The sequence below is a fragment of the Panthera onca genome, chromosome D1 (assembly GCF_046562875.1).
Source record: "Panthera onca isolate mPanOnc1 chromosome D1, mPanOnc1 haplotype 2, whole genome shotgun sequence".
Lineage (NCBI taxonomy): Eukaryota > Metazoa > Chordata > Mammalia > Carnivora > Felidae > Panthera > Panthera onca.
The window spans coordinates 40,713,532-40,738,532 of record NC_138348.1 but is presented as its reverse complement, the minus strand read 5'-3'; the positions used below and the strand labels follow the sequence as shown (position 1 = coordinate 40,738,532).

The 25,001-nt window shown below is 36.8% G+C and overlaps 1 protein-coding gene across 6 annotated transcripts in view; it reads right to left on the bottom strand.

Annotated features, from left to right (window-relative positions):
* UEVLD (UEV and lactate/malate dehyrogenase domains) overlaps positions 1–25,001 on the bottom strand; it is a 55,188-nt gene that overhangs the window by 16,482 nt on the left and 13,705 nt on the right. For 3 of the 6 annotated variants that reach the window (XM_060606171.3, XM_060606173.3, XM_060606174.3), the window contains exons 4-8: positions 20,159–20,322; positions 16,486–16,621; positions 15,175–15,293; positions 11,507–11,609; positions 780–950 (exon numbers count right to left, since the gene is read on the bottom strand). In XM_060606171.3, coding sequence (XP_060462154.1) covers positions 780–950; positions 11,507–11,609; positions 15,175–15,293; positions 16,486–16,621; positions 20,159–20,322 — 693 coding nt within the window. Of the gene's footprint in view, positions 1–779; positions 951–11,506; positions 11,610–15,174; positions 15,294–16,485; positions 16,622–20,158; positions 20,323–25,001 lie in introns of those variants that run through there. The other 3 variants (XM_078433296.1, XM_060606175.3, XM_060606176.3) reach the window with 3 other exon arrangements.

Here is a 25,001-nt window from a genome sequence, read left to right as displayed (position 1 = left end):
CGAGACTTAAACTCACAAATCACAAGATCATGACCCGAGCCAAAACCAAGAGTCAGATGTTCAACCCCCTGAGCCACCTAGGCGCTGCTCTTTTATATCTATCTTAAGGTGAATTTCTATTTTTAAATTAAAATAATGATCATATACTCCCACTATGCAGTGCAACATTATGAACAAGCAAAAACACAACTACTTTTTTCTGCCATGCCAAAAGGATGTCAGGAATTAAAGAGACTAGTGTCCCTCAAACAATTACTACAGAAAAACAATCAAAATGTACACCATACCCATATACTGGGAACATTAAGAAACTCTGTTCACCAATTTGAGTTTGATACCACCCAATTCTTTGATAATATTTCTTTTTCTTAGTAAACCAGTTCCCAAAACACTTTGTAATATACAAAAAGTTAGAAACACAGTGGCACGCCCACTAGCATTTTACAACACTTTAGAATTAATAAAATATCTTTCATATAAGCCACTGCATTTTTCTCTTTGGTGTTTAACCATTTTCTCACTGAAGGAGACATGGCCAACAACCTGGAACAGAATGATGGTGATATGTCACAAAAAATAGTTAAGGTAAAAGCTTCTAGTTAATGCCAGTCATAAGAAGTAACTGGTTGACCGGATATGGACGTACTGTATTGTTCAGTATAAGAGCAATTTGAATTGTCTATCTGCCCTTTTATAATCTAGTTTTATGACTTTTATCAGTACTGGCAATTATATTGATACACTGGACCATCACAGTAATTAAAAATAAAACTATTTACCTGGTTGAGATGCAACAAGCAGGATACCATGTTGACTATAGTGTCCCAGAGCTGGGACAAGGGCTCTGAACATATCCACATTGCTTTGTACCACATCAAGGTAGGACTGAGAACTACCCAAAGAGTTGACTGTGAAGATCACCACCTTGGAATGAGCAGAGGCAGACAAATCTAATGAATAAAAAGAAACAGTCTGAGCTCAAGATCTAGGTTTTCGTCAAGTTCTTGTTCTTGTTTTTCTGATTCTTTTCTACAAGTGGAGAGCCTTTAGGTATATTTGCCTCCAGATCAATCCATATCCATAGAAATACACAGAGTGCTGAGGTTTGCTTCCAGAAAGATGATTAAGAGCAAGAGTGTATCCCAAAGGGAGAAAGAGAACAAAGGGGGATAAAGAAAATAAAGTACAGGACTCAGAAGCTAAAAACAAGGGCTTAAGTTTTTTCTGTAATGCACAACTTTCCTACAAAAAATAAGTAATGTGCTATAGGCAAAATGAACCTATAATCAATTAGGTCACTGAGTTTTAAATTGTGAGTTTAGGAGTCCTAGAGTTCCTTGACAGTGACTCACAGGCCATGTGGAAGGAGTGGGAATAAGTGGAAAGAAGGCTGGTAGGCACAGCTCCATGCTGTTTACTTTGACTTCTCTAAGCAGAGTAGTTCTGCTTCTATCTGTTTTACTTATGAAGGATTCTACTCGAAAGAGGAAAAACATGGTCAGAAAATCTTTAAATCAAGGTAAAATGTCTTAGCTCATTTTTTACAGACTTTTCCTTATACTGAAGCCAGTATCCTTGGTTTTAGGTTCCTCTTTCAATGGGACTAGGTAAGCAACTGTTACGACTTAAGAAAAGCTGTTCTCTAGAGTTCGCTCCTCTGATCCTGAAGCACACAACATGCAATTTTACAACTACATTACTCTCTATTACACAATGTGCTCTATAGTTAAGTACATGTCAAAACAGCGGCCAGACTTTATCAGCATCAGAGACAACAGAAAAATAACACAGTAGATGGCATTAGTCAACATTTGTAAATTAATATTAGCATCCCAGGGAGACAAGGAGTAGATTCCAGTGTTTATATTCTTAATTAAGCCCCTACGGCCATCTCTCTAAACCAGTTTCAGAAGGAAACACTTGTGCAATATATCCTCTGGGAAATGTACTTTCCAAGTTTAGCTCCTATTCTGATGCTGTTGTGGGGATAGGAGATCCAAAAGCTGAGTCCTGGATTTTAATGATGGTTCTTCATGAGTACTCTTAAATAATTCCTGTTGGAATTCCTGTTGGAGTTCCTGTTCTAGTATTTAGAGTAGATACCTGGTGATGAGTCAAAACCTCAAGAGTTGGAAGGTATATAGTTAACACTTCCAGACCACTTCTATATGCCAGGTACTATTCTCAGAGCTTTCTATGTATTTACTCATTTAATCTAATCTACAACACACTATGGGGTCATAGCCCCCATTTTGCAGACAAGGAATATGAGGCACAGATGAGTAATTTACTCAGTTGTAGAGCTAGCAAGTGTCAGACCCAGAATTCAAGCCCAGGCAGCCTGGCTGTACAGTACTGTTAAGCACCATGCTATGTTTAGAAACTGAGCCCCAAACCCTCATAAAGACGAGGAAACTGATGTTTACAGAGATTAGGTGACTTGTCCGTATTACCAAATTACCAGTGAACAGTTCAATTTATGATCTTACAATTTGGTCCCAACCTATTTTGCGAGGATCATTTTATCTTCTTTCCCCCTTTAGCTTTCTCTACTTTGAATGATACATATACCCTTGCCCTCAAGGTTGCCTCATGAATAAATAAAGTAGTAGCTGTCTAAAAGGATTTCAAAAGTACAAGAAAGGCTTCCTACTCCATAAGGTTTCCTAAGCTCCCAGGCCTTTTATTCTCTTCCTTTGAGCCTAGAAGCTAGTATTTCTTGTACTCTCCTAGGTAGACCTTTGGCTTAAGTAGAATTGGTCCCTATTCTTCCCCACCATGTTTCTCTCACTTTCCCGATAAGAACTTTACTCAAATTCTTTCTTTCTTTTTTTATATTTATTTATTTATTTTTGAGAGACAGCATGCACATGAGCCAGGGAAGGGCAGAGAGAGAGGGTGACAGAGAATCCCAAGCAGATTCCATGCTGTCAGTCCAGAGCCTGACACAGGGCTCAAACTCACAAACCATGAGATCGTGACCTGAGCCAAAACCAAGAATCGGATGCTTAACCGACTGAGGCACCCAAGCGCCCCTCAAATTCTTTCTAGCTGGAATGTTTCTCACTTCACTCACCACATGCTAGGTAGATATCTGTTTAACTATCTACTACATTAAACATGTTATGAGCTCTGTGAGAGCAGGCACTGTTTGTGTCTTACTTATCTTTCCATCTCCAAGATCTAGATACTTAGCAACAGCTACATGCCCCCAGGGCACCCCTGGACCCTTTTATTATACCATACAGAAAAACAAACTTAAAATGCATTAAAGACCAGGGGTGCCTGGGTGGCTCAGTTGGTTAAGCGTCTGACTCTTGGTTTCAGCCCAGGTCACGAAATCAGTTTTGTGAGTTCAAGCCCCGTGTCAGGCTCTGCACGGCAGCACGGAGCCTGCTTGAGATTCTTTCTCTCCCTCTCTCTCTGCCCCTCCCCCACTTGTGCTATCTCTGTCTCTCTCAAAATAAACTTAAAAAAACCTTTTTAAATGGACTAAAGACCTAAATGTGAGACATAAAACCATAAAATTCCTAGAAGAAAACATAAGCAGTAATTTCTTTGACAACAGCCACAGATACATTTTTCTAGATAGATCTCTTCTAGTAAGAGAAACAAAAGCAAAATTAAGCTATTGGGTCTACACCGAAATAAAAAGTTTCTGCACAGTGAAGAAAATGACCAACAAAACAAAACAAAAAGGCAACCTACTGAATGGGAGAAGATATTTGTAAATGATGTAACTGATAAAGCATTAATATCCAAAATATACAAAGAATTTATGCAACTTGGGGCACCTGGGTGGCTCAGTCAGTTAAGCGTTCAACTTTGGCTCAGGTCATGATCTCACGGTTCATGAGTTCAAGCCCCACATAGGGTTCTGTGTCGACAGCCTCAGATTCCGTGTCTCCCTCTTCTCTCTGCCCCTCCCCTGCTCACTCTCTCTCTCTCCCTCAAAAATAAATACACGTTAAGAATTTATGCAACTCGACACCAAAAAAAACACATCAATCCAATTAATAGGGAGAGGACAAGAATAGACATTTTTCCAAAGAAGACATACAGATGGCCAACAAGACACATGAAGAGATGCTCAACATTGCTCATCAGCAGGGAAACGCAAATTAAAACCACAAAGAGATATTACTTTGCACTTGTCAGAATGGTTAAAATAAAAAAGATGAGAAATAATAAGCATCGCAAGGACATGGAGAAAAAAGGAACCCTCATTCAGTGTTGGTGGGAATGTGAACTGGTGCAGTCACTGTGGAAAATTAGTATGGAGCTTCCTCAAAAAAGTTAAAAATAAACTTACCATATGATCTAGTAATTCCACCACTAGGTATTTACCCAAAGAAAAAGAAAACACTAATTCAAAAGGATCTATATTTATTGCAGCATTATTTACAGTAGTCAAGACATGAAGCAACTCAAGTGTCCATCAATAGATGAATGGATAAAGATTGTATATATATGTGTGTGTGTGTGTGTGTGTGTGTCTATACATATACATATGTACATATACATATATGCATATATATACACACATATATACGTATACATATATACATATACACACACACATATATATACACACACACATACATATACACAACACACACACAATAGAATATCACTCAGCTATATAAAAGGATGAAATCGTGCCATTTATAACATGGATGGACTTACAGGGTATAATACTAAGTGAAATAAGTCAGAGAAAGATAAATGTAGAATTGAAGAAACAAAGCAAATGAACAAAGAAAAGAAACAAAAAAATCATACTCTTAACTACAAAGAACAAACAGAGGGTTACCAGAGCAGAGATCGGTGGATGGAATCGGTGAAGTAGGTTAAGAGTAAGCTTATCTTGATGTAAGAGTAGGTGAATGTGGTTAAGAGTAAGCTTATCTTGAGGAACACTAAAAAATGTATAGAATTGTTGAACCACTATATTGTACACGTGAAACTAATGTAACACTGTATGTTAATTATACTTAAATAAAAAATAAAATTAAGTTTAAAAGAAGTTGCTGACTTAATATGGGGAAAAAAGATTGTACAGTCGTAAAGAAAGTTAAGGACCTTAAGCATAATTATGTGAAGATATGATATCATTTACAAGGTTAAGGATCATAATAAAAGTTTATTCAATAACAATTAGTTCAATATACCTCTGCTAAGGTTCCTGTCATGCCAAGCATAATTATACAAGGCCCTAAGAACACAAGGTTAATGACATATTGTCCTTGCCCTAGATATAATACAGTAGGGCTCAAGGGTTAGAATGGAGGGCTTCAGAGTGAGATTGCCTGCTCCAAATCCTAACTTTATACCACTTACTTAATTAGCGTAGTGATGTTTCCTCCTGGGTCAGGGGTGCATCTGGACCTCCAGGACAGAAACCTCTTACCTCTATCCCAGCTGCATAGGTAGCCCAGAAAAACTACATCCTTCCTGCCAAGCCACTGGTTCCCAAACAACAGGCCCTAGACCAGTGCTTGTTTAGTTATAGTAGGGGATATCAATCCATCATCAAGCATGTCAAAAGACCCAGCAAATATTTCATGCTCCGATATACCACTGTTCTCAGATTATGAGGATGATGTTGATGAATGAAATACACATTGATTTTACTTTTTTATTTATTTATTTATTATTTTTTTTAATGTTTATTTTTGAGACAGAGACAGAGCATGAACAGGGGAGGGGCAGAGAGAGAGGGAGACACAGAATCTGAAACGGGCTCCAGGCTCTGAGCTGTCAGCACAGAGCCCAACGCGGGGCTCGAACTCACAGACTGTGAGATCATGACCTGAGCCGAAGTCGGACGCTTAACCGACTGAGCCACCCAGGCGCCCCAATACACATTGATTTTAAACCACTGCTGAATTATTTTATTCAAAACCATGGAAAATCAATCAAATAACAATGTCCAAATGCTGTGGAGACCTCACTGAAGTATTCTAGCTTAGTATATCAGTCTGAATATACTGGAGACAGTACAAATATTTTCATTTCTCTGGTATATTGCTAAACCATTCTAACTGTAATAAAAATTACATAAAAATATGTTCCTTTCAAATTATTTTTCTCTAGGACACAAAATTTTAGAAATGATGATGACCCTTAATTTAGAAATTGTGTTAAGTTGATAGCTACTAAAAATCTTCCTATGTTGGCAGGGGAGGGAACTACCAAAGAATGACTTCTCAGTAGCTTTGGGCATTATTTCAGTCAATGACTGGAAGGGATATTTTTGTCTGATGAATAGAGGTAGACTTTTTTTTTTTAATGTTATACAAGAATACTCCTATTAAAAAATAAGGTAGGAAATCACTGCTAGGTTCAAGTGAGTGCCTTTAACAATTACTTCCACAGTGGTCTGGGTTTGGAGCTATAGAAACAACACTGAAACTTTCTAAGATTTACTATATGTGGCAAACTAAAGCCATGAACTAAGTACGTTATGCCACATCTCTATCTTTAGGGAGGCTTTTCTTAAAAATAAAAGGTATATCTATTGATAAAATGTCTCAGGAAGAGAAAAAAATGATACAACATAAATTTCAATATCAATACTAAAATCATGAAGAGTAATAAGTGATTTGGCATTAGGATTACTCTGGAAGGTTTCCCAGAGAAAAGGTGACTCAAGGTTAAGTATGAAGGGCATGTTGAGGCTAATGAAGAAGTATTTATCTGAGGTAAGTGTAAAGGGTGAAAGGAGGCAAAAAAAGGGCTTCAGTCAAGATTCTTTATTTCAATACAGTGAATTTCAAAAATTTGATTGTGACCCATGCCATGAGATGGACATGCTATGAAATACGTTTTCTATTGCAACCCAAGACATAATATATGCATATGTATATATACAAAGCAAAAACATTACAGAAAATACCCTTAATACTACTCTGATATTTTCTATTCTAGTTAATTTTTATCAAATGCTGGTCGTAGTCCCCTGTGCTGATTCCACAATCTGCAATAATGTCACTACTTATAATTTTTAGAACACTTTAATGAGTATAAGAATTACCTGAGCTACTTATCTAAAATGTAGATTCCCAGGCTCCACTCCTAGAAATTCGGGATCCATAGCCTAGGGTGGACGCCAGGCATCTGTAATTTTAAGGTGGTTCTGATATAAGAGATTAGCCCACAAGCCATGTTTTACGAACCACTGGCTATTGAGCATATTTTGCTTTACTGCATATGTCAACAACACTTTATTTTTTATTTATTTTTAAATGTTTTTTATTTTGAGAGAGTATGCACACATGCATGAGTGGGGGAGGGGCAGAGAGAGAGAGAGAGAGAGAGAGAGAGAGAGAGAATCCCAAACAGGCCCCATGCAGTCAGCACAGAGCCCAACATGGGGCTTGATCCCATCCTACAAACCAAACTGTGAAATCATGACCTCAGCTAAAATCAAGAGTCAGATGTTTAACCAACTGAGCCACCCAGGTGCCCCAACAACACATTATTTTTAAATTTACAACTACTGAACACTTTTTTCTCCATGCATAAGCATGCATATATCCATACACACAAACATTTATGTTTGTATATACACAGACTATTTCTGGAGTGAATCATGTAAAACTGGTAACAAACTTACAATTGAAATCCTAAATTTAGCCTCTTACTAACTGCATGTCTTAAGCCACAATCTCTCTGAGTCACCTATAAAATAAAGTAAGAATGGGGCACCTGGGTGGCTCAGTCGGTTAAGCGTCCAACTTTGACTCAGGTCATGGGTTCGAGCCTCACATTGGGCTCTGGGCTGACAGCTCAGAGCCTTGAGCCTGTTTCAGATTCTGTGTCTCCCTCTCTCTCTGCCCCTCCCCCACTCATGCTCTGTCTCCGTCTCAAAAATAAAAATTAAAAAAAATTTTTAAATAAATAAAATAAGAAAAGTAACAGTGTGTGAATATATGTAAAGTATCTAGCATATATTACTAATTCCTTAAAAAATGGCAACTATTATTATTAAGAGATAACAGATAAACTAATAGTAAACATGATAATATAATAAACATAATAACCATGATCAAAATATAGGACAATGATCCAATTAGCTATATTTAATATAGGATAAAAGTAATCAAGAGAAAGGAAAAAGGAGTACTTATATACTGTTGATCAGAGTATTAATTGGTACAACTTTTTGGGGAACAATTTTAGCAATATAAATTTTAAAAACACGTATCTTTTGACCCAGTAATTCTACTTTATCCAGCTAGTTAGGGAAGTACACTAAAATTTTTGCATTACAATGTTCTCTTCACTATTATTTGTAAGCACAAAAAACCCCCACAAAAACAAACTAAATATCTCCCAACAGGAGACAGATACCCATCTGACAAAATATTATGAAGCTATTCAAAGAAATAGAGCTATTTAGATCTACAAGTGCTGTTAATAAAGATCTTTGAAAGCATACGATTAATTCACCAATAATTTAAACACAGAATTGCCACGAGCCAGCAGTTCTACTTCTGGGTTATACCTAAAACAAGTGAAAACAGTTATTCAAACAAAAACTTGTACATAAACTTTCACTGCAGCACTATTCACAACAGCAAAAAGATGCAGCCCAAAGGTCCATCGACTGATAACAACAGACAAATAAAATGTGGTACATCCATACCATGGAGTATTATTCAGCCATATAAAGAATGATGTACTGATACATGCTACGATGTGGATGAATTTTGAAAACATTATGTTAAGTGAAAGAAACGAAATACAAAAGGCCACATATTGTATGATTCCATTTATACGAAATATTTAGAATAGGCAAATCCACATAGCAGACTGACGGCTGCCAGAGCCTGGGGAGAGGGAAAATGGGGAGTGATTGCTTAATGTGTACACGGTTTCCTTTTGAGACGATGAAAATGTTCTAGAACTAGATAGTGGTAATGGCTGTGGAACACTATGAATGCCCTAAATGTCACTATCGATAAATTTTACGTTATATGTATTTCAGCACAAAATAAAAATAAAGGAATGAAAATATTAAAACAAGTGCAGAACAGTTTCCCATCTGACTCCTGAAGCAACGACTCTTAATAATTTCTCTGTATTTCTCCAGAGTTAGTCTACGCATACACAAGCATAACTGTTTGTGTATATATGCATATGTATTTGCATGCTCACCTGGTTATATGTGTATTCCTCCTCCAAATGTTTTAATAGCTATTTTGAAAAAGTCCAAATGGAGCCAAAGCACAACTCTAGGATGGCCGGTTGCAGTCATCGATACCTGCCATGATGGAGCATTCCTCAAATTTCCAAACTATTGACTTTAATTTCCCAAAATTATTAATATACTTCTCTCCATATTATGGAATGTATTTATGAGATGTTAGTTAACATTATATTTAAAATTCTTCATGTAATAGTGATTAAATTCAGTGTTATCAGGAATATATAACCAAATTAACAAGGGGAACATGAAAGTTGTCCCCAAGATGGTGTGGGCTCATTTGACATTCCCTACTTGGTGGCAAACACCACACACTATACATCTCCTCCGAGGATTCTATCCTTTCAATTATGTGAAACAATTGTAATTGATGGTTAATGAGACACACAGGAAGAAACAATTGTGAGGTCCTAAAAGGCCTCACAACCTCTAGGGTCCATGTATTAAAGTCTCCTGAAGTGATTTGGAAGAGTTAAGAGGTCCCTGAAGAACTTTAGTACTTGGAAATGACAGAGAATTTCCAGCTCCCCAAGGGATCCTCTATATGAAGCCTACAAAAGGATCAGTAATGCAAATACTGCACTCTTTCCAGAGAAGGAAAATGAACTCGTTGTACCCTATACAGAGATCCAGAGGCTTACTCCAACTAATACACCCAATTTTTATAACCTGTAGGTATAATTTCAACTTTTCTCACCCGCTGTTGTTCTTAAGTACATTCAGGCTTGTGACACAATCTTGAGTTTTGTTTTTTTTTTTAAATATTGTCAAGGAAAGCCAAACAATTATAACATATTACAACTTGACTTTGGCAATATCCTGGTCTACCAAATTTTTTGATCATGCATCTCTAGTAAAAAAATATTTTTGGGGCGCCTGGGTGGCTCAGTTGGTTGAGGGTCCAACTTCAGCTCGTGAGTTCGAGCCCCATGTCGGGCTCTGTGCTGACAGCTCAAAGCCTGGAGCCTGTTTCGGATTCTGTGTCTCCCTCTCTCTCTGTCCCAACCCACTCGCATTCTGTCTCTGTCTCTCTCAAAAATAAATAAACATTAAAAAAAAAATGTTTTTTAAGCCCACATCCCCAAATATGGTATTTACCTACATATATGTCTGCACAAATACATCATGTATGTTATAAAATAAATTTTTAAATAAAAAAGATGAGATAAAACACTTTCCTAACATTTAAAAATTTATTTATTAATGATACAAAATCCTTTTGTTCTTATTAAAACTTATTTTAACAATATATTTTTAGTGAAAGTGATGTGAATTTTTTTAAAATCTTGGTTGAACACTTTCCCATATGCCAAGCGGTAGGTATTATTCTCACTCTACAGATGATAAAACTGAACTTTGAGAGGTTATATAACCTGAAAAATGTCAGAACTATAATGTGGCAGAGCTAGGATGCAAACTCCTATCTGTCTAACTCTAAATCCAGTGCTCTTAACCAATATATTATGAGAATGGAAGCAATCAAAGAAAACAAATTTATACTGTAGTATAAGACAAAGACAGAATAAATCCTTCTGACCAATCAGAATGCTATTTGCTCATCTGAATTCTTTTTAATTTAATCAATTACAATCTCTGTATGAATTAGGGTAAGTCATTTCATTTATGTGAATCTTAGTTTTCCAATATGTAAAATGAGGAGCTTCGACTAGATGAACCTTAATGTGCTTTTTAAAATTTCTTTTTAATGTTTATTTATTTTTGACAGAGAGAGACAGAACAAGAGCAGGGGAGGGGCAGAGAGAGAGGGAGACAACAGAATCCGAAGCAGGCTCCAGGCTCTGAGCTGTCAGCACAGAGCCCGACGTGGGGCTCGAACTCACGGACCACAAGATCATGACCTGAGCCGAAGTCGGACCCTCAACCGACTGAGCCACCCAGGCGCCCCTTAATGTGCTTTTTAGCATTAAAATTCTAAGACTCAAGGCACAGAGGATTTTGGGGGTAGTGAAAAATACTATAATGGTAAATACATGTCATTATAGATTTGTCCGTATCCACAGAAAGCACAACACCAAGAGTGAACCTTTATGTAAACTACAGATTTGGGATGATAATGATGTATCAAGGTAGGCTTATCAATTGTGCCATTCTGGTGGGGGACGTTGATAACAGGGGAGCCTTCCCATGTGTGGGGGTAAGGGATATACAGGAAACTTTTTGTTCAATGTTGTTGTGAACTTAAAACTGTTCTAAAAAATATATATACTAAAACAATTCTAGGACTCAAATACGAGAGCAAATGAGGCAAAGATCTATTAAGCAGAATAACCAGACCTTTGCTGATCTCCACATTAGGCAGGTTAAAGATGTCAAGGTCCATCACTCCTCCTTTCGTCTCTTCTGAGAGGTCCAAGAGGACCAGTCTGTCTGCAATGCCCTGTACAGTACAATAACAAAAAGAACATACAGCATTACACAAACACAGCCAGTTACTCAATTTCAGTTCATTTAGAAGTGAAGCTAAAGGAGAATGCATGGGCCTAAAATGTTCTCTCATGAAGGAAAGATAACACGACAGCAATAAAAGGGACTTGTAAGCAAGAAATTACTATGAACTTGAGTAATGTAATCCTTTAGGCTTGACTGAAAACTGGGATCTAGCAGGACTTAACTAAGAGGTCACAGACGGCAGGTTTCCTTTGATGGAACAATGCGTAATAAAGATGACTTGGTGCACTCAATATATTTGCTGTCGTTCTTGAGTTTATGTTTTCATTTTGATGTCACAATTTCCATTCTGAAAGTACTTAAGAGTGATTTTTGGGTCTATTTTAGCGCCTCATTTCTAGCATGAAAGTCAATACTAATGCCAAGTTTCTCTTTAAAAAAAAAAAAGGGTAATAGCCATATATCTAAAATAAAATCCTATTATCATGTAGAACTCTCCTCAGAAATCTTGTGGAAAACAGTCCAGGAGCACCTGGGTGGCTCAGTCAGTTGAGCATCCAATTTCAGCTCAGGTCATGATCTTGTGGTTCGTGAATTCAAGCCTCACATCGGGGTTGCTGCTGTCAGCTCAGAGCCCACTTCGGATCCTCTGTCCCTCTCTCTCTGTGCCTCCCACACTTGCGCCTTCCCAAAAATAATATTAAAAAAAAAAAAAAGAAAGAAGGAAAAGGAAAACACTACATATGCTTGTCAATGGCTCCCTGGGTACCATGTAAATGATGGCATAGAAACTCCTCAGAATTAGGTTACCTTTGTGAAAGGTCTTTTTCTCACGTGGTAAGCGGTTTGAGGATCTTTCCTATATTAGAGTGCAGAAGCAAGAGTACCCAGGGATCCAGCAGACTATCAAGCAGAAAGGACAAAAGAAAAGCAACAGTACTCATTAGCTCTGTCACACTGGGCAAGTCACTGAACTTGGCCTTACTTCATGGGGTTATGAAGATTAATTCTGTGACACAGAGCTGGCAGAGAGCAGTCCTTTCTAAACTGTACCTACTAATTTCATTATTGTCAGCCACACTCATAAGATGAATGTAAAAAAAAAAAAAGAAAGAAACAAAACTATGAGTTACCATCTTCATTTATGAGACATGCAAAGATCCAAAAGTTAAGCATCAAAAGTGTGGGGAAAACAGGCATCCTCACACACTGTGGGTATGAGAATAAACTGGTATAATTGATATGGAGGATAATTTGACAAGTTCTATCAAAATTTAAAAACATAGTAATTCATTTAATCCATCTATCTCATTTATAGAAATTATCCAACAAGTTTATTAGTACATGTGTAAAAGGATACATTATGTATAAGGTTTTCTTTTTTTTTTTTAATGTTTATTTATTTTTGAGAGAGAGAGAGAGCAAGCAGAAGAGGGGCCGAGAGAGAAGGAGACACAGAATCTGAGCAGGCTCCAGGCTCTGAGCTGTCAGCCAGAGCCTGACACGGGGCCCAAACCCATGAATGGTGAGATCATGACCCAAGCTGAAGCTGGACGCTTAAACGACTGAGCCACCCGGGCACCCCATGTATAAGGTTTTCAAAAGACAAGACACAACTTAAATGTCCATCAGTAACAACAACAGCAATAATGGTATTGTTATATTATTATAGCATTATATATTATTATAGCATTATTATGGCATTATTGCAATAATGGTAAACAACAGCAGTATAACATAATGGTTTAGAGAAGAACTTCCCAAGCCTTAAGGGATCAGCATTCAGTAGATCAGTGCAGCACATGGACATGGTGGGGGGGGGGGGTTGTTAAATGCAGATTTACTTCCATAGGTCTGGGGTGGGGCCTGAGATAATGTAATTCTAAGAAGATCTCAGATGTTGCCAATGCTGCGGGTCTGAAAGTCACATGCTGACAGTAAAGATTTAGAATACAGGCTCTATAAATAAGACTGCTTCACTTCAAATCCTGCCCCCATTTATTAACAGTGTGACTTAGGGCAAGCTGCGTAATCTCCCTCTGCCTTCATTTGTAAATTGGCAGTAACCATAACATCTAACCCACAAGGCTGTTGTAAAAATAAGTCAAGTGTTTAGCTGAGTGCCTGGCACTTAATAAGCATTCAGTAAACGCTAGTTACCGCTGCTACCACCACAACCGACACTATTATGACTACTATTGTATCATAATATTTTATATATTGTACCTTGTATCCAAATATTAATGTTTATAAAGAAAAATGGGAAAAGACTTCCATTTAGACAGCTTACAGACAAAGGAATACTGATAGTGAGACTCTTCTAACAGCTGAAGGAACATGACTTTAAGGGACCTTCTTGTACTTACCAAAACCAAATAAAATTGATAAAACTCAGTACTGCTAGGAATGTCAAAAATCAGGCTGATGTGCACACTGTTATCAGCAGCATAAATTAGTTCTGCCTTTCTGAAGCGCAATCTAGCAATATGTAGTTAAGTCCCACAAAGACCATTCGTGCCCTGACTCACTAGTACTGTTTTTGAGACTATGTGTACCTAAAAGAAAATTCAGAGGAGAAAATAAGCAACTTGTAAGGCAATGTTTATGGAAGCATTCTGTTTAGTAACAAAAGAACTGAAAACAATTCAAATTCCAATTCCAATTAAGAGGGAATAGTGTATTCACATGGAGGGTGGAGATGAAACGAAGTCAAAAGTTAGCATATGTTATTCTGTGCAGCCAGCTTTTAAAATTTTCTAGCTCCCTGGATACACTTTAATTACTTGCTAAAGTAGAACCTATCTCCAAGACATGTGAGTCTGAAATAAGAAGGGAAGAATTTAGATGGCAAACAATCAAATTTTAATAGAAAAGAAAAAATGAAACTCCAGCTACCAAATAAACAGAGAGGGACAGCTATTCTGTGGGCTACATCTTGAAATGACAGACACGCTGTTACCATGCTACTGGGACCCTGGAGCGTCTTCTGAACCTCTCTGGAAGGGAATGTAAGCCTTTCTGCAAATAATTTATATACCAAAGATCTAGTAAAAAGGAGTGATGGAAAAATAAACAAATTGCAAACTAGTGTAAAATATCCACTCAGAAACTACGATCCTAAGAGAAAGTGGAGTTATTACACCAGAAAAGGCAATCTTCAAGAAAAAAATGTTAATTTTAGAAAAAGCTAAAATTAAGTATTATATTAAATAAGAGTTTAATTAAAGCGGCATGACTCAGAAAACACAAAGGAATTTGTGACTAAGTGGGATAAATGTCACGTTGAGGTTTCCCTTGGATAGGATGATGAGCCGATTGTTCAAGTCACTTTTTTAAAGCCTATTCTGTGACTAAGTACTAATTAAGAAGCAATATCCCTGATGAGAGCTTTCAGCTTTTTTTTTTTTTTTTGCCAACTTACTAAATATATTTGAAGGCAAAGTGAGGTTTTCCCACATGACAAGATGAAGCCATTATTTCTTATATGTTAAACACACACTGCTTAAAAGTGTAGCAATATGATAGATGGATTTATAACCACTGTGCTTACGTACCTTTGCTGAGATTGCTAATGTGCAGGCAATTCCCAGTTCTCCACCTCCAACCACAGTAACTTTATTGACTGTTTTGTGCTCATGATTTGCCCAGTGCTTTGAATTTATGTCTGAGACACCTAGAAATAAAAGTGGATTATTATGAGAATTTTAAAATAGTATCAAAAATCTTTTTTAGCATCTAAAAAAATATACACCAACCTTCAATAACTTGGACAGAAAACATGGTGCTAGTCTTTAAGAAGCACTCAAAAATACTTGAACAAATGAAATGCAAGACAGGAATCTCATTAAATGTTATATTAAATAGAGGCTACCTCCTTAAAAAGAAAAAACCTTTCCAAACATTTAAAAAAATATTATATAAGACTAAAAAATAGGATTTCCATAATTCTGAAAAACAGTCTGATCCTTACTGCTCTGGTCTACAATGCAAAAATGTTTAACGCCTTACTGAAGTTTACAAGCATGGATTTTGCTTTTTGTTCAATGAGAAACACTGAGAATCATAGATTTTCTGGTCCGATATATTGAATGAGGCAAAAAGCCACATAAAAATATAATGAAAAAGTCTGGGATCATTAATATATATCAAATGATTTGGAACAAAACACAAATTATTTTATCTGTCAGTATAAGGGTAATTCTTTTACATTTTAAGAAACCATATTCATTGGAACTATATGGTAACACACCGATAAATGTGTAGAAATTTTTGATTCGACACAGATATACATAGCTACATGAATACATTTACTTATAGAAATCTAGTAGCAGCGGGCGCCTGGATGGCTCAGTGGGTTTAGAGTCAGATTCTTGATTTTGGCTCAGGTCATGTTGTCATGGTTCATGGGATCGAGCCCCATGTCAGGCTTTGGGCTGACAGCATGGAGCCTGCTTGAGATTCTCTCTCTCCCTCTCTCTCTCTCTCTCTCTCTCTCTCTCTCTGCCCCTCCCTTGCTCGTGCTTTCTCTCTCTCTCGAAATAAATATAAAAAAAAATTTTTTTTAACGTTTATTTATTTTTAAGAGAGAGACAGAGCGTGAGTGGGGGAGGGACAGAGAGAGAAGGAAGACACAGAATCCAAAGCAGGCTCCAGGCTCTGCGCTGTCAGCACAGAGCCTGACGCGGGGCTCGAACCCACCAACAGCGAGATCACCACCTGAGCCGAAGTCAGACGTTCCACCGACTGAGCCACCCAGATGCTCCAAAATAAGTATTTTTTTTTAAAGAAAAAGAAAGCAAGTAGCAGAGAGTAAAGGATATTAGAAATTGTAAACGCATAACTCTCTGGTTAACAAAAATACAAACCTTCAGTGATTTTTGCAATATAGGCTAGCAAGTCTACCTGCCGTGCCTCATCAGACGATGGTAGAGAATACAGGGGAAGTTCCTCTTGAAACTTGGCAATCATTTCTTTAATTAGTCCAACAATGACAGACTTAGGCTGCAGAATACACACAAAGGGAAAAGTGATGCAAAGATTTTGCTCAAGAACACTACCTTATTAACCTATGCATTGTTAAAGAGTTAACCCAAAGAAAGTGTTGCATTATGCTCTTATTTTTTGAAAATTATCATACAAATTAGATGATACTTTTAACTGAAAAGTTACTTAATTCTTTTACCTGAAAACTAGAGAAATGCTAATCCGGCTCTCCAAAAGATGGGAAAATAGCATGACTGTGCTTACTAGCAGAGTACCTATATTCAGGAACAGTCTTTTTTTAAACTTTTTATTTTGAAATTATTGCGGACTTATAGAAAAGTCACAAAAATAGTACAAAGAATTTTCATATACTCTTCACCCAGGTCACTCAAATGTTAACATTTTAACACATATATTTTCTCAGTCTGTGTCCCTCTACATATTTTTCTGAACAAACTGACAATAAATTGTAGATCTGATACCTTTTCACCCCTAAATACTTTAGTGTATATTTCCTAAAAGAAAAAACAAAACAGACATTCTCCTATGTAAGCATTATCAAATCAGAAAAGTGACACTGATAAAATATTATCTAATCCAGTACTGTTTCTTTTAATTTATTAAGCAACCTTAGTGAAATTCACTTAACCTCTCTGAGCTTCACGGTTATCAGCAATATAATATGAATAATAAATCCCAAGTGGCTATCATGAGAAACAAATGCATGCAAATATATGCTGTGAGTAAAATATTTATTAGTATTGAAAATATTTAGCAGTTTGCTTATTTTGAAAAGGATTTAATTTCCCAAAGTCTGAGAGATTCATTCATTACTTACATATTAAGAGGATGAAGCTATTAGGATCAAAAGCTCAAACACCTTTAAAGACCAAGCAGATAACATAATGTGGGAAGTTGGCAAGTTTAAGAACATTTGGGGAGATGGTTATTGAGACAAACTGGAGTGTACATACAGGCATTCAAATTCGTATTAAGAGCAAAACAAACCCACTTTTCTGTTCAACAAAACTCTGTAAGTCTAACACAGCACGCTGAATTTCTTGGGGAAAACATCTGCAATCTTTGGCCTAGACAGCCTCTAGATTCCTTCCAGCTCCAAAATTCTATGTAATTCTATCACATAATTCCAACTACGTGAGGAACTTAAAGTTACTGCAGTACTTTTAAATAGGGCAATTTAAGACTAGTTTTAGCTTAAAAAAAAAAAAAAAGACTAGTTTTAGCTTATAATAAAGAGGCTCAGAATAGTAAAGTGAAATCAATAGTGTCTGAACTCAAATCAAATACAACCTCAACTAGGTTAATAGGGCTATCTCTAAGTATTTATTAAACAACAAAACTATGAAAAGAGATGCCAATGAAAACCAGAAAAAGGGAACTGGAAAGATGAATTCCCACAACAGGGAACAGATGTCAAAATATCGTTTGAGGATAGCTGGGGGGGGGGGGGGGGGGGGGGGGCGGAAAGAAGGGTAAAAATGGCTGAAGGCGATAAACAATTAAAAAAAGAAGGAACCTAGGGGTGCCTGGGTGGCTCAGTTGGTTGTGCATCTGACTCCGGCTCAGGTCATGATCTCACGGTCCGTTAGTTCGAGCCCTGCATTGGGCTCTGTGCTGATGGCCTGGAGCCCGGAACCTGCTTCAGATTCTGTGTCTGCCTCTCTCTCTGCCCCTCTGCCACTCACACTCTGACTCTCTCTCTCTCAAAAATAAACAAACATTAAAAAAAAATTTTTTTAAAAAGGAACATAAGTGATCAATATATGAAAAATACTTTAATTTCTCAAATAATCAAACAACTAAACATTAAGATATCATTTTTGTCCCTCCAATGGATAAATTTTTATTATGCCCTATTCATCACATTAAACTGGCAATCCTATTAAATAAAATCACGACATAATGCAAATGATGTACAAATTCATAAAGTAAAAGGTCGATGTTCCTGTACCTCAACTCCACTACCAACCACTTGGTGTTCATCCCTTCTTGTATTTTTTTCTTCTTTTTAAAGGTTTTACATATATGAAAAATAGAGAAAACTGTAAAAACAAAGTAAAACATGTCCATAATTGCATGCTTTTTCACAGGATGTATATAAAACAAAAAGTGATAATCCTAACACCATCCTTTACTCTAATCTCGCTTGACTCAACATATTCCTGATCTCCTTCAGGGATCTCTGGTCCTCCTGCCCTACAATTTTCTAGGTATATATAAATATATTATAAATTATCCTTTCATAAAGATCTTAATTACTTATAAAAATGAGAACATATTGTACATCCTTGTAAGTAAATATATAGAGATAAGCAAAGGTTTGTTTTGCTTTAATGATAATACCTTCTGGTTAGGGCAAGAGTGCTGGAAAACTGGCATTCTACACCGATTTCAAGTGATGGTAGAAATACATTTTGTCTACCTTCTGGAGGCCAAGTTGGCAATATGTAAGAATAGCCTTCAAAATATTTCTAAGCTTTGATTCAGTAATTTCATTCCTAGAGATTTATCATTAGGAAATTATTAAATATTTATAATGTATACACATTTATGCTTATATGTATTTATATTTGAGGATGCTTATCATTAAATTTCTAACAACAGAGCAATCTGTAAATATATTATGCCAATATCCTTATGCTAGATCATCAGGCAACCAATTAAAGACCATGTATTTTGAACAGATTGTTTAATATGAGACATGCTCAATATAATAACGGTAGATGAAAAATACAGAAAACAAAATTACATAATGTGAGAAATTTAAAGCAAATAAACTAGTTACATATATCATTACAAAATTACATAATGTGAGAACTTTAAAGCAAATAAACTAATTACATATATTATTGTGAATGCATTTTTAAAACTTAATGCTCAGTTAAAACAAAACATGTAATAAAAGATTATATACAGTATGATTCAATTTACATAAAGGTCAAAAACAGGCAAAACAAAAAATACATTCTTTTTTTATTTAAGTTTTTATTTAGTTATTTTGAGAGAGCAAAAGAGAGAGGGAGCACGTAGGGAGAAGCAGAGAGAGAGGGAGAGAGAGAGAATCCCAAGCAGGCTCTGCACTGTCAGCACAGAGCCAAATGAGGAGCTTGAACTCACAAACTGTGAGATCATGACCTGAGCCAAAGTCGGATACTTAACCAACTGACTCCCCCAGGCCCTCCCAAGACTATAAATAAATACATATATTACATAAAAGTCTCTAATAAGGAGGGACTAGGAAATAATGCCCAATATCTTGCTAGTAGCTTTTCATGTGCTTTATAAGCAGTAAACAACTATAAAAAGAGAGGGAGCAAATAATAGTTGGCTCCAGACCTGGAGAGAGTGCTTCATGCAGGCTGCTGTCTGTCACTGGGGTTCTGGAACCTAGGTGACTCTAGGGAGCTCAATTACTTTCAAAGACCATATGAGGAGTGTCATTAAAAGAAAATTCACTTATTTGTACCATGAGAAAAATAATTTGTACCACCAGAGAAATAAAAACTTTTACAAGAAAACCCAAATTGGTCTTACATGGCTCCAGTTTTGAAGATAGGGCAAGTATATTCTGCCTTGAGCATCCACATGTTTTCCAACTGAGACACCCATATTTGCAGTTGGCTTTAAGAAGCAAATGGGGGGAGCAAAAGGGTGGGAATCCAAGATCCACAAACGAATTGGTATGTTATATGTATTACCTATTTGAGACAAAATAAACACATCTTCAAATAATGATGAAGCATATACATTATATTTATGGTACGGCTAGGTGGCATCTTAAGACCTGTAGTCTAGTCAAGTGCATATATAAAGAATTTACATAAATCGAGGCCTACTTCTCCATTTTCATGTTCCCATTAAAGCACCAGCATAACATCTGAAGAAATTTAATTAAGACAATGGCCAGCTCATCCAATTCAATTCAATAATATTTACAGGACCTATTGTACCAGGAGTCTGGGATACAGTATCTTCTCTATGTAACCTCTTTGCCCCACCCAAGCAGAGCTATTGTACCTTTCTTGAAAGGTAGTGGACACTTTTATTTTTATACTTATTCTGCATTGAAGTTACTTGCCCACAGATCTGTGTCTCCTTTTACACAGTAAACTTCCAGAGGGTTAGGTATTATTCATTTCTATTTTCCCCACACCAAGTATAGGGCCCAACATACTGATTGCTCAATAAAGGTTTCCTATATGCATAAGAAAAAGTGAATGAATAAACACATGAAAAATTAATGAATTAACAAAGACGAATTGGATACATTTGATACTGACCCGCAAATTACTCACTAACCGTCATCAAGCTGGGTTAGATCATAGAACTTAGAGCTGAAAAGAACCTTAAGCATCACCTTGCCCAGTGTACTGACACAGGAACTTGAGTGCATGATCTTCCAACCACACACGTGTAATGTCATGACTACTGAGAGCCAAAACCTCTGACGGCTCTGGCTGCCAGGAAGCCCAAATCTACGACCTAATAAAAGTGTAAAAACTAGACTTAAACTAGAAATCTGATCAACTCCATTAGCTCTATCTATTGTATCTCCTGATGGTCAATTCCTGCACTCACAGTCTTACTGCATGTCTTTCACTATACTTACAAACTTGGCTGCTCGGGACCAAGAATGCCTATGTTTAAATCCTAGTTTCACCCACGACTACTAGCTCTATGATTTTAGGCCAGTTATTTAACTTGTCTGTGCCTCAATTCCTTCCTCTATAAAATGGAAATAGTAATAATAGCTCCTACCCCATAGGGTTGTTGCAAGGATGAAATTAGTTGAGGTATGTAAGATGCTTAGAACAGTACATCATATGGTAAGTACCATGAAGGGTTGGCAATTTTTGCAATTTACTTCAAACCCATGTTGAAGGTTTAACTATAGGGCAGGTATAAATAAAAAAGTATTGTTTTCTACTGAAATCTTTTTCTTACTAAGAAAATCATCCTTCCACTGACAGCTACTTTTCTCATCTTGTTTCTTCCTCTAAGGATACAACAATACTCAACCCTGTATGCACATTAGAAACACTTAAGAAACTTGGAAACATACCAACACCTATGCCACTCTCCCAGTTTCTGATCCAATGGGATGGGGTATGGACAACATTTTTTAAAAGCTTCCCATGTAATGCTAATGTGCAACTAAGATTGCAAATCAGTATTATAGAAATGCCCTAATACTTGCGGGTCTATTATTTTATATCAGCAGTACTGAGAACAACACTCCTCTTCTATTTTTGTCTAAGTATTAAAAAATTTTTCTTAATTGAGATATAACTGACATATAACATAACAGTTTCACCGTACAACATAATGATTTGATATTTGTACATATTGCAAGATGATCACTACAATAAGTCTAGTTAACATCTGTCACCGTAGTGTCTAAGTATTTACTATTTGGCTATCGGCATAGCTACTGATCCATAGATAATTCTGATTATAAAGTCATGTGATTGTAGCACCACAAAGTGACTGACAGGTACTGAGACACCATCAAATTTCTCCAAAAGCAGTTATTCTGTCTAATGTTACATACTCTCTAGAGAGTGTTTTTCAAATAGTGGTCGCAATAAATGGGTCACAAAATTAATTTAGTGGGCTGCAAGCAATATTTTCAAATGGAATTGAAAAGAAAATAGAATACATGACAGGCATTATGGTGTTTCTTTTTTTCTAATTTACTTTTGAGAGAGAGAGAAAGAGAGATAGGGAGAGGGAGAATCCCAAGTAGGCTCCACATGGTCAGTGCAGAGCCCAATGTGTGGCTCAAACCTGCACACTGTGAGATCATGACCTGAGCTGAAATCAAGAGTCAGATGCTTAAACGACTGAGCCACCCAGGCACCCCTGGCAGTTTCATATATTAATGTACATATGTACATTACATGTACATATAATGCACATGTACTCACATGTACACATATGAGTGCGTGCACATGCATGTATGCTAGCTATGTATATAAAAGTACAGTATTTCTTATTGTGGGTCACAGTCAAGACATTTGAAAGCCACTGTTCTAGGCCATGCAAATTTTCTTGTTACATAATATAGCTGGAGTAGTGAGCCAAATCTCCATGGTGTCGCTTTCTGTGTTAAGTACCACACATTAAAGAAAAGGAAAGAAATGTCTATTGATGGTATCTTCCTAGTTGATCAAGGATCTGCTGCCCCCATCAATGCTCTTCCCCAGCAGCATTCATGCATTTTACTAGCCCATGCCTGGCAAAGCAACTGGTGAGCCTGATTCCCATGTCCAATTGGTAAGATTTCACTACTGGTGTTCTGCTCTCTTCTTCCTTTCTTCTTTCCCATTCTTTTCTGTTAGCCACTGCCCTGCCTCATTCCCTGCCCAGTTAGCTTTCAGGAATTCATTACCAAAGAGTCAGAAATCCTGGTAGAGTCCTCAGATCTGAAGTAATTATATCATAAAAATATAATTTAAGTTAGCTGTAAATAAAATTCAGATGGGTATCACTTATTAAGATGATACACATCTCTCAAGTACAGTGGATGAATAAAAAGTGTCATCATAACCTTCACACAATCTTGGAGAGATAATAAGAAATGATTCAGAAAATGTCTGCAGATACACATAAGGAAATATCAATGGAAGATTCATCTGGGGAATAGGACTGGGTAGGAGGTTAGTTATAAGCTTAACCTCATCCCTTCTCAATTTTTAAGTTTTTTGTTTTTTTTTTTTTAGCACAAGTATGTATTATTATTATACTGATAAAACTAAGAACTGAAAGAAATACAGGATTAAGCATCCATTATGTGCCAGGCACTATGCCAAGAGCTTTACTTATGGTAATTCACTTAATCCTCATAATTCTGGAGTTAGTATCCATTATTGTAACATTTTACAAATTCTGGAGTTAGTATCTGTTATTGTAACATTCTGACCTCTGATCAGCAGGAAGTAACTAATATGGATCACAAAGAGTTGATATAATTCTACTCAAAAGCAAAGAAAAAAGAGTGTACTGCAAAAAAAAAAAAAAAAGAAAAAAAAAAGGTACTTCGGTACCATTACTACCTTGGAAGATCCAGCTTAAGGATCAATGAAATAACTCCTCGGCTTTAGGAAATGCAGAACGCCAATGAGGGGCATTTTACCAATGATATTAAAATAAGATTTATGCCCTCCTGTTACCCCCTCACACTATCTTTGAAACCGAAATGCTATTAAGCAGTGATTCACTTGATGAGCTCCTCTGTTAATATATAATTACCCTTGACATCATTGGGGTGGGTAAGAATTGGGAATGAAATCAGTCAACCAATCACTGGGGTGGGCAATAATTCTCTCTCTCTCTAACATCTAATCATAATAAATGCAGAACACAAGTAATGGGGAACAGGTCTGAGTAAAGTTTTCTAGGCAGCCAGAAAAGAGTCTGAGAGTTTGGCAGGAGAGGAACAAGGAGGAAAATAAAAATCAATTCTGCAATTTCTGCAGAGCCCAGCTCACTGCTCATCTACTTCCATCTCGAACCATATTCTTAGGTATAAAAACCAAACTGAGGGGCGCCTGGGTGGCTCAGTCGGTTAAGCGGCTGACGTCGGCTCAGGTCATGATCTCGCAGTCCATGAGTTCGAGCCCCGCGTCAGGCTCTGGGCTGACAGCTCAGAGCCTGGAGCCTGTTTCAGATTCTGTATCTCCCTGTCTCTGACCCTCCCCCGTTCATGCTCTGTCTCTCTCTGTCTCAAAAATAAACGTTAAAAAAAATTTTTAAAAATAAAAAAAAAGTACAAACCAAACTGAATTCCTATGCATTTCCTATGCCAAAGGAGGTGTCCTAGTGGGACATAAACAGTGGCAGAATAACACATGAGTGAACCTCACGCAGTGAGTGATCATGGAGGGGCAGAAATTAAGAAGGGTTTGTTAACAGTCTAGGACTACCATAATGAAATACCTACTTTGAAAAAAGTCCCCCAAAATACAGCTCCTTGGTGTCTTTTGGGCAGTGTCTTCCTATAATACAGTGCTGAGTTTTTTGTAAAGGAGCAAATTCCACCATTCTCTCCCCATTTGTTTTCAGGTCTTCCTCATCCCTTTTTAGTTACCTTCTCTCTCAACTGCCCAGCAAATTCATTTATTACTAAGCCCCTTCAGTCAGTAATCAAATAAACTCAACCATGCAACAAATATTTACCAAGTATTTTCTATAAACACAGCACTATGTATTAGTGATTTGGGATATTAACCCTCTTGGGATTATAGACCAGAAATAGGTTTTTAGTGGTGGGATTTCAGACACCCCTTCAGAGACATCTATTAGAACCAAAGCTTCACTGGTTTTCTTCACATCATACCATATAAGCAATCACCTATAATACCAACCTGAAAGGTTA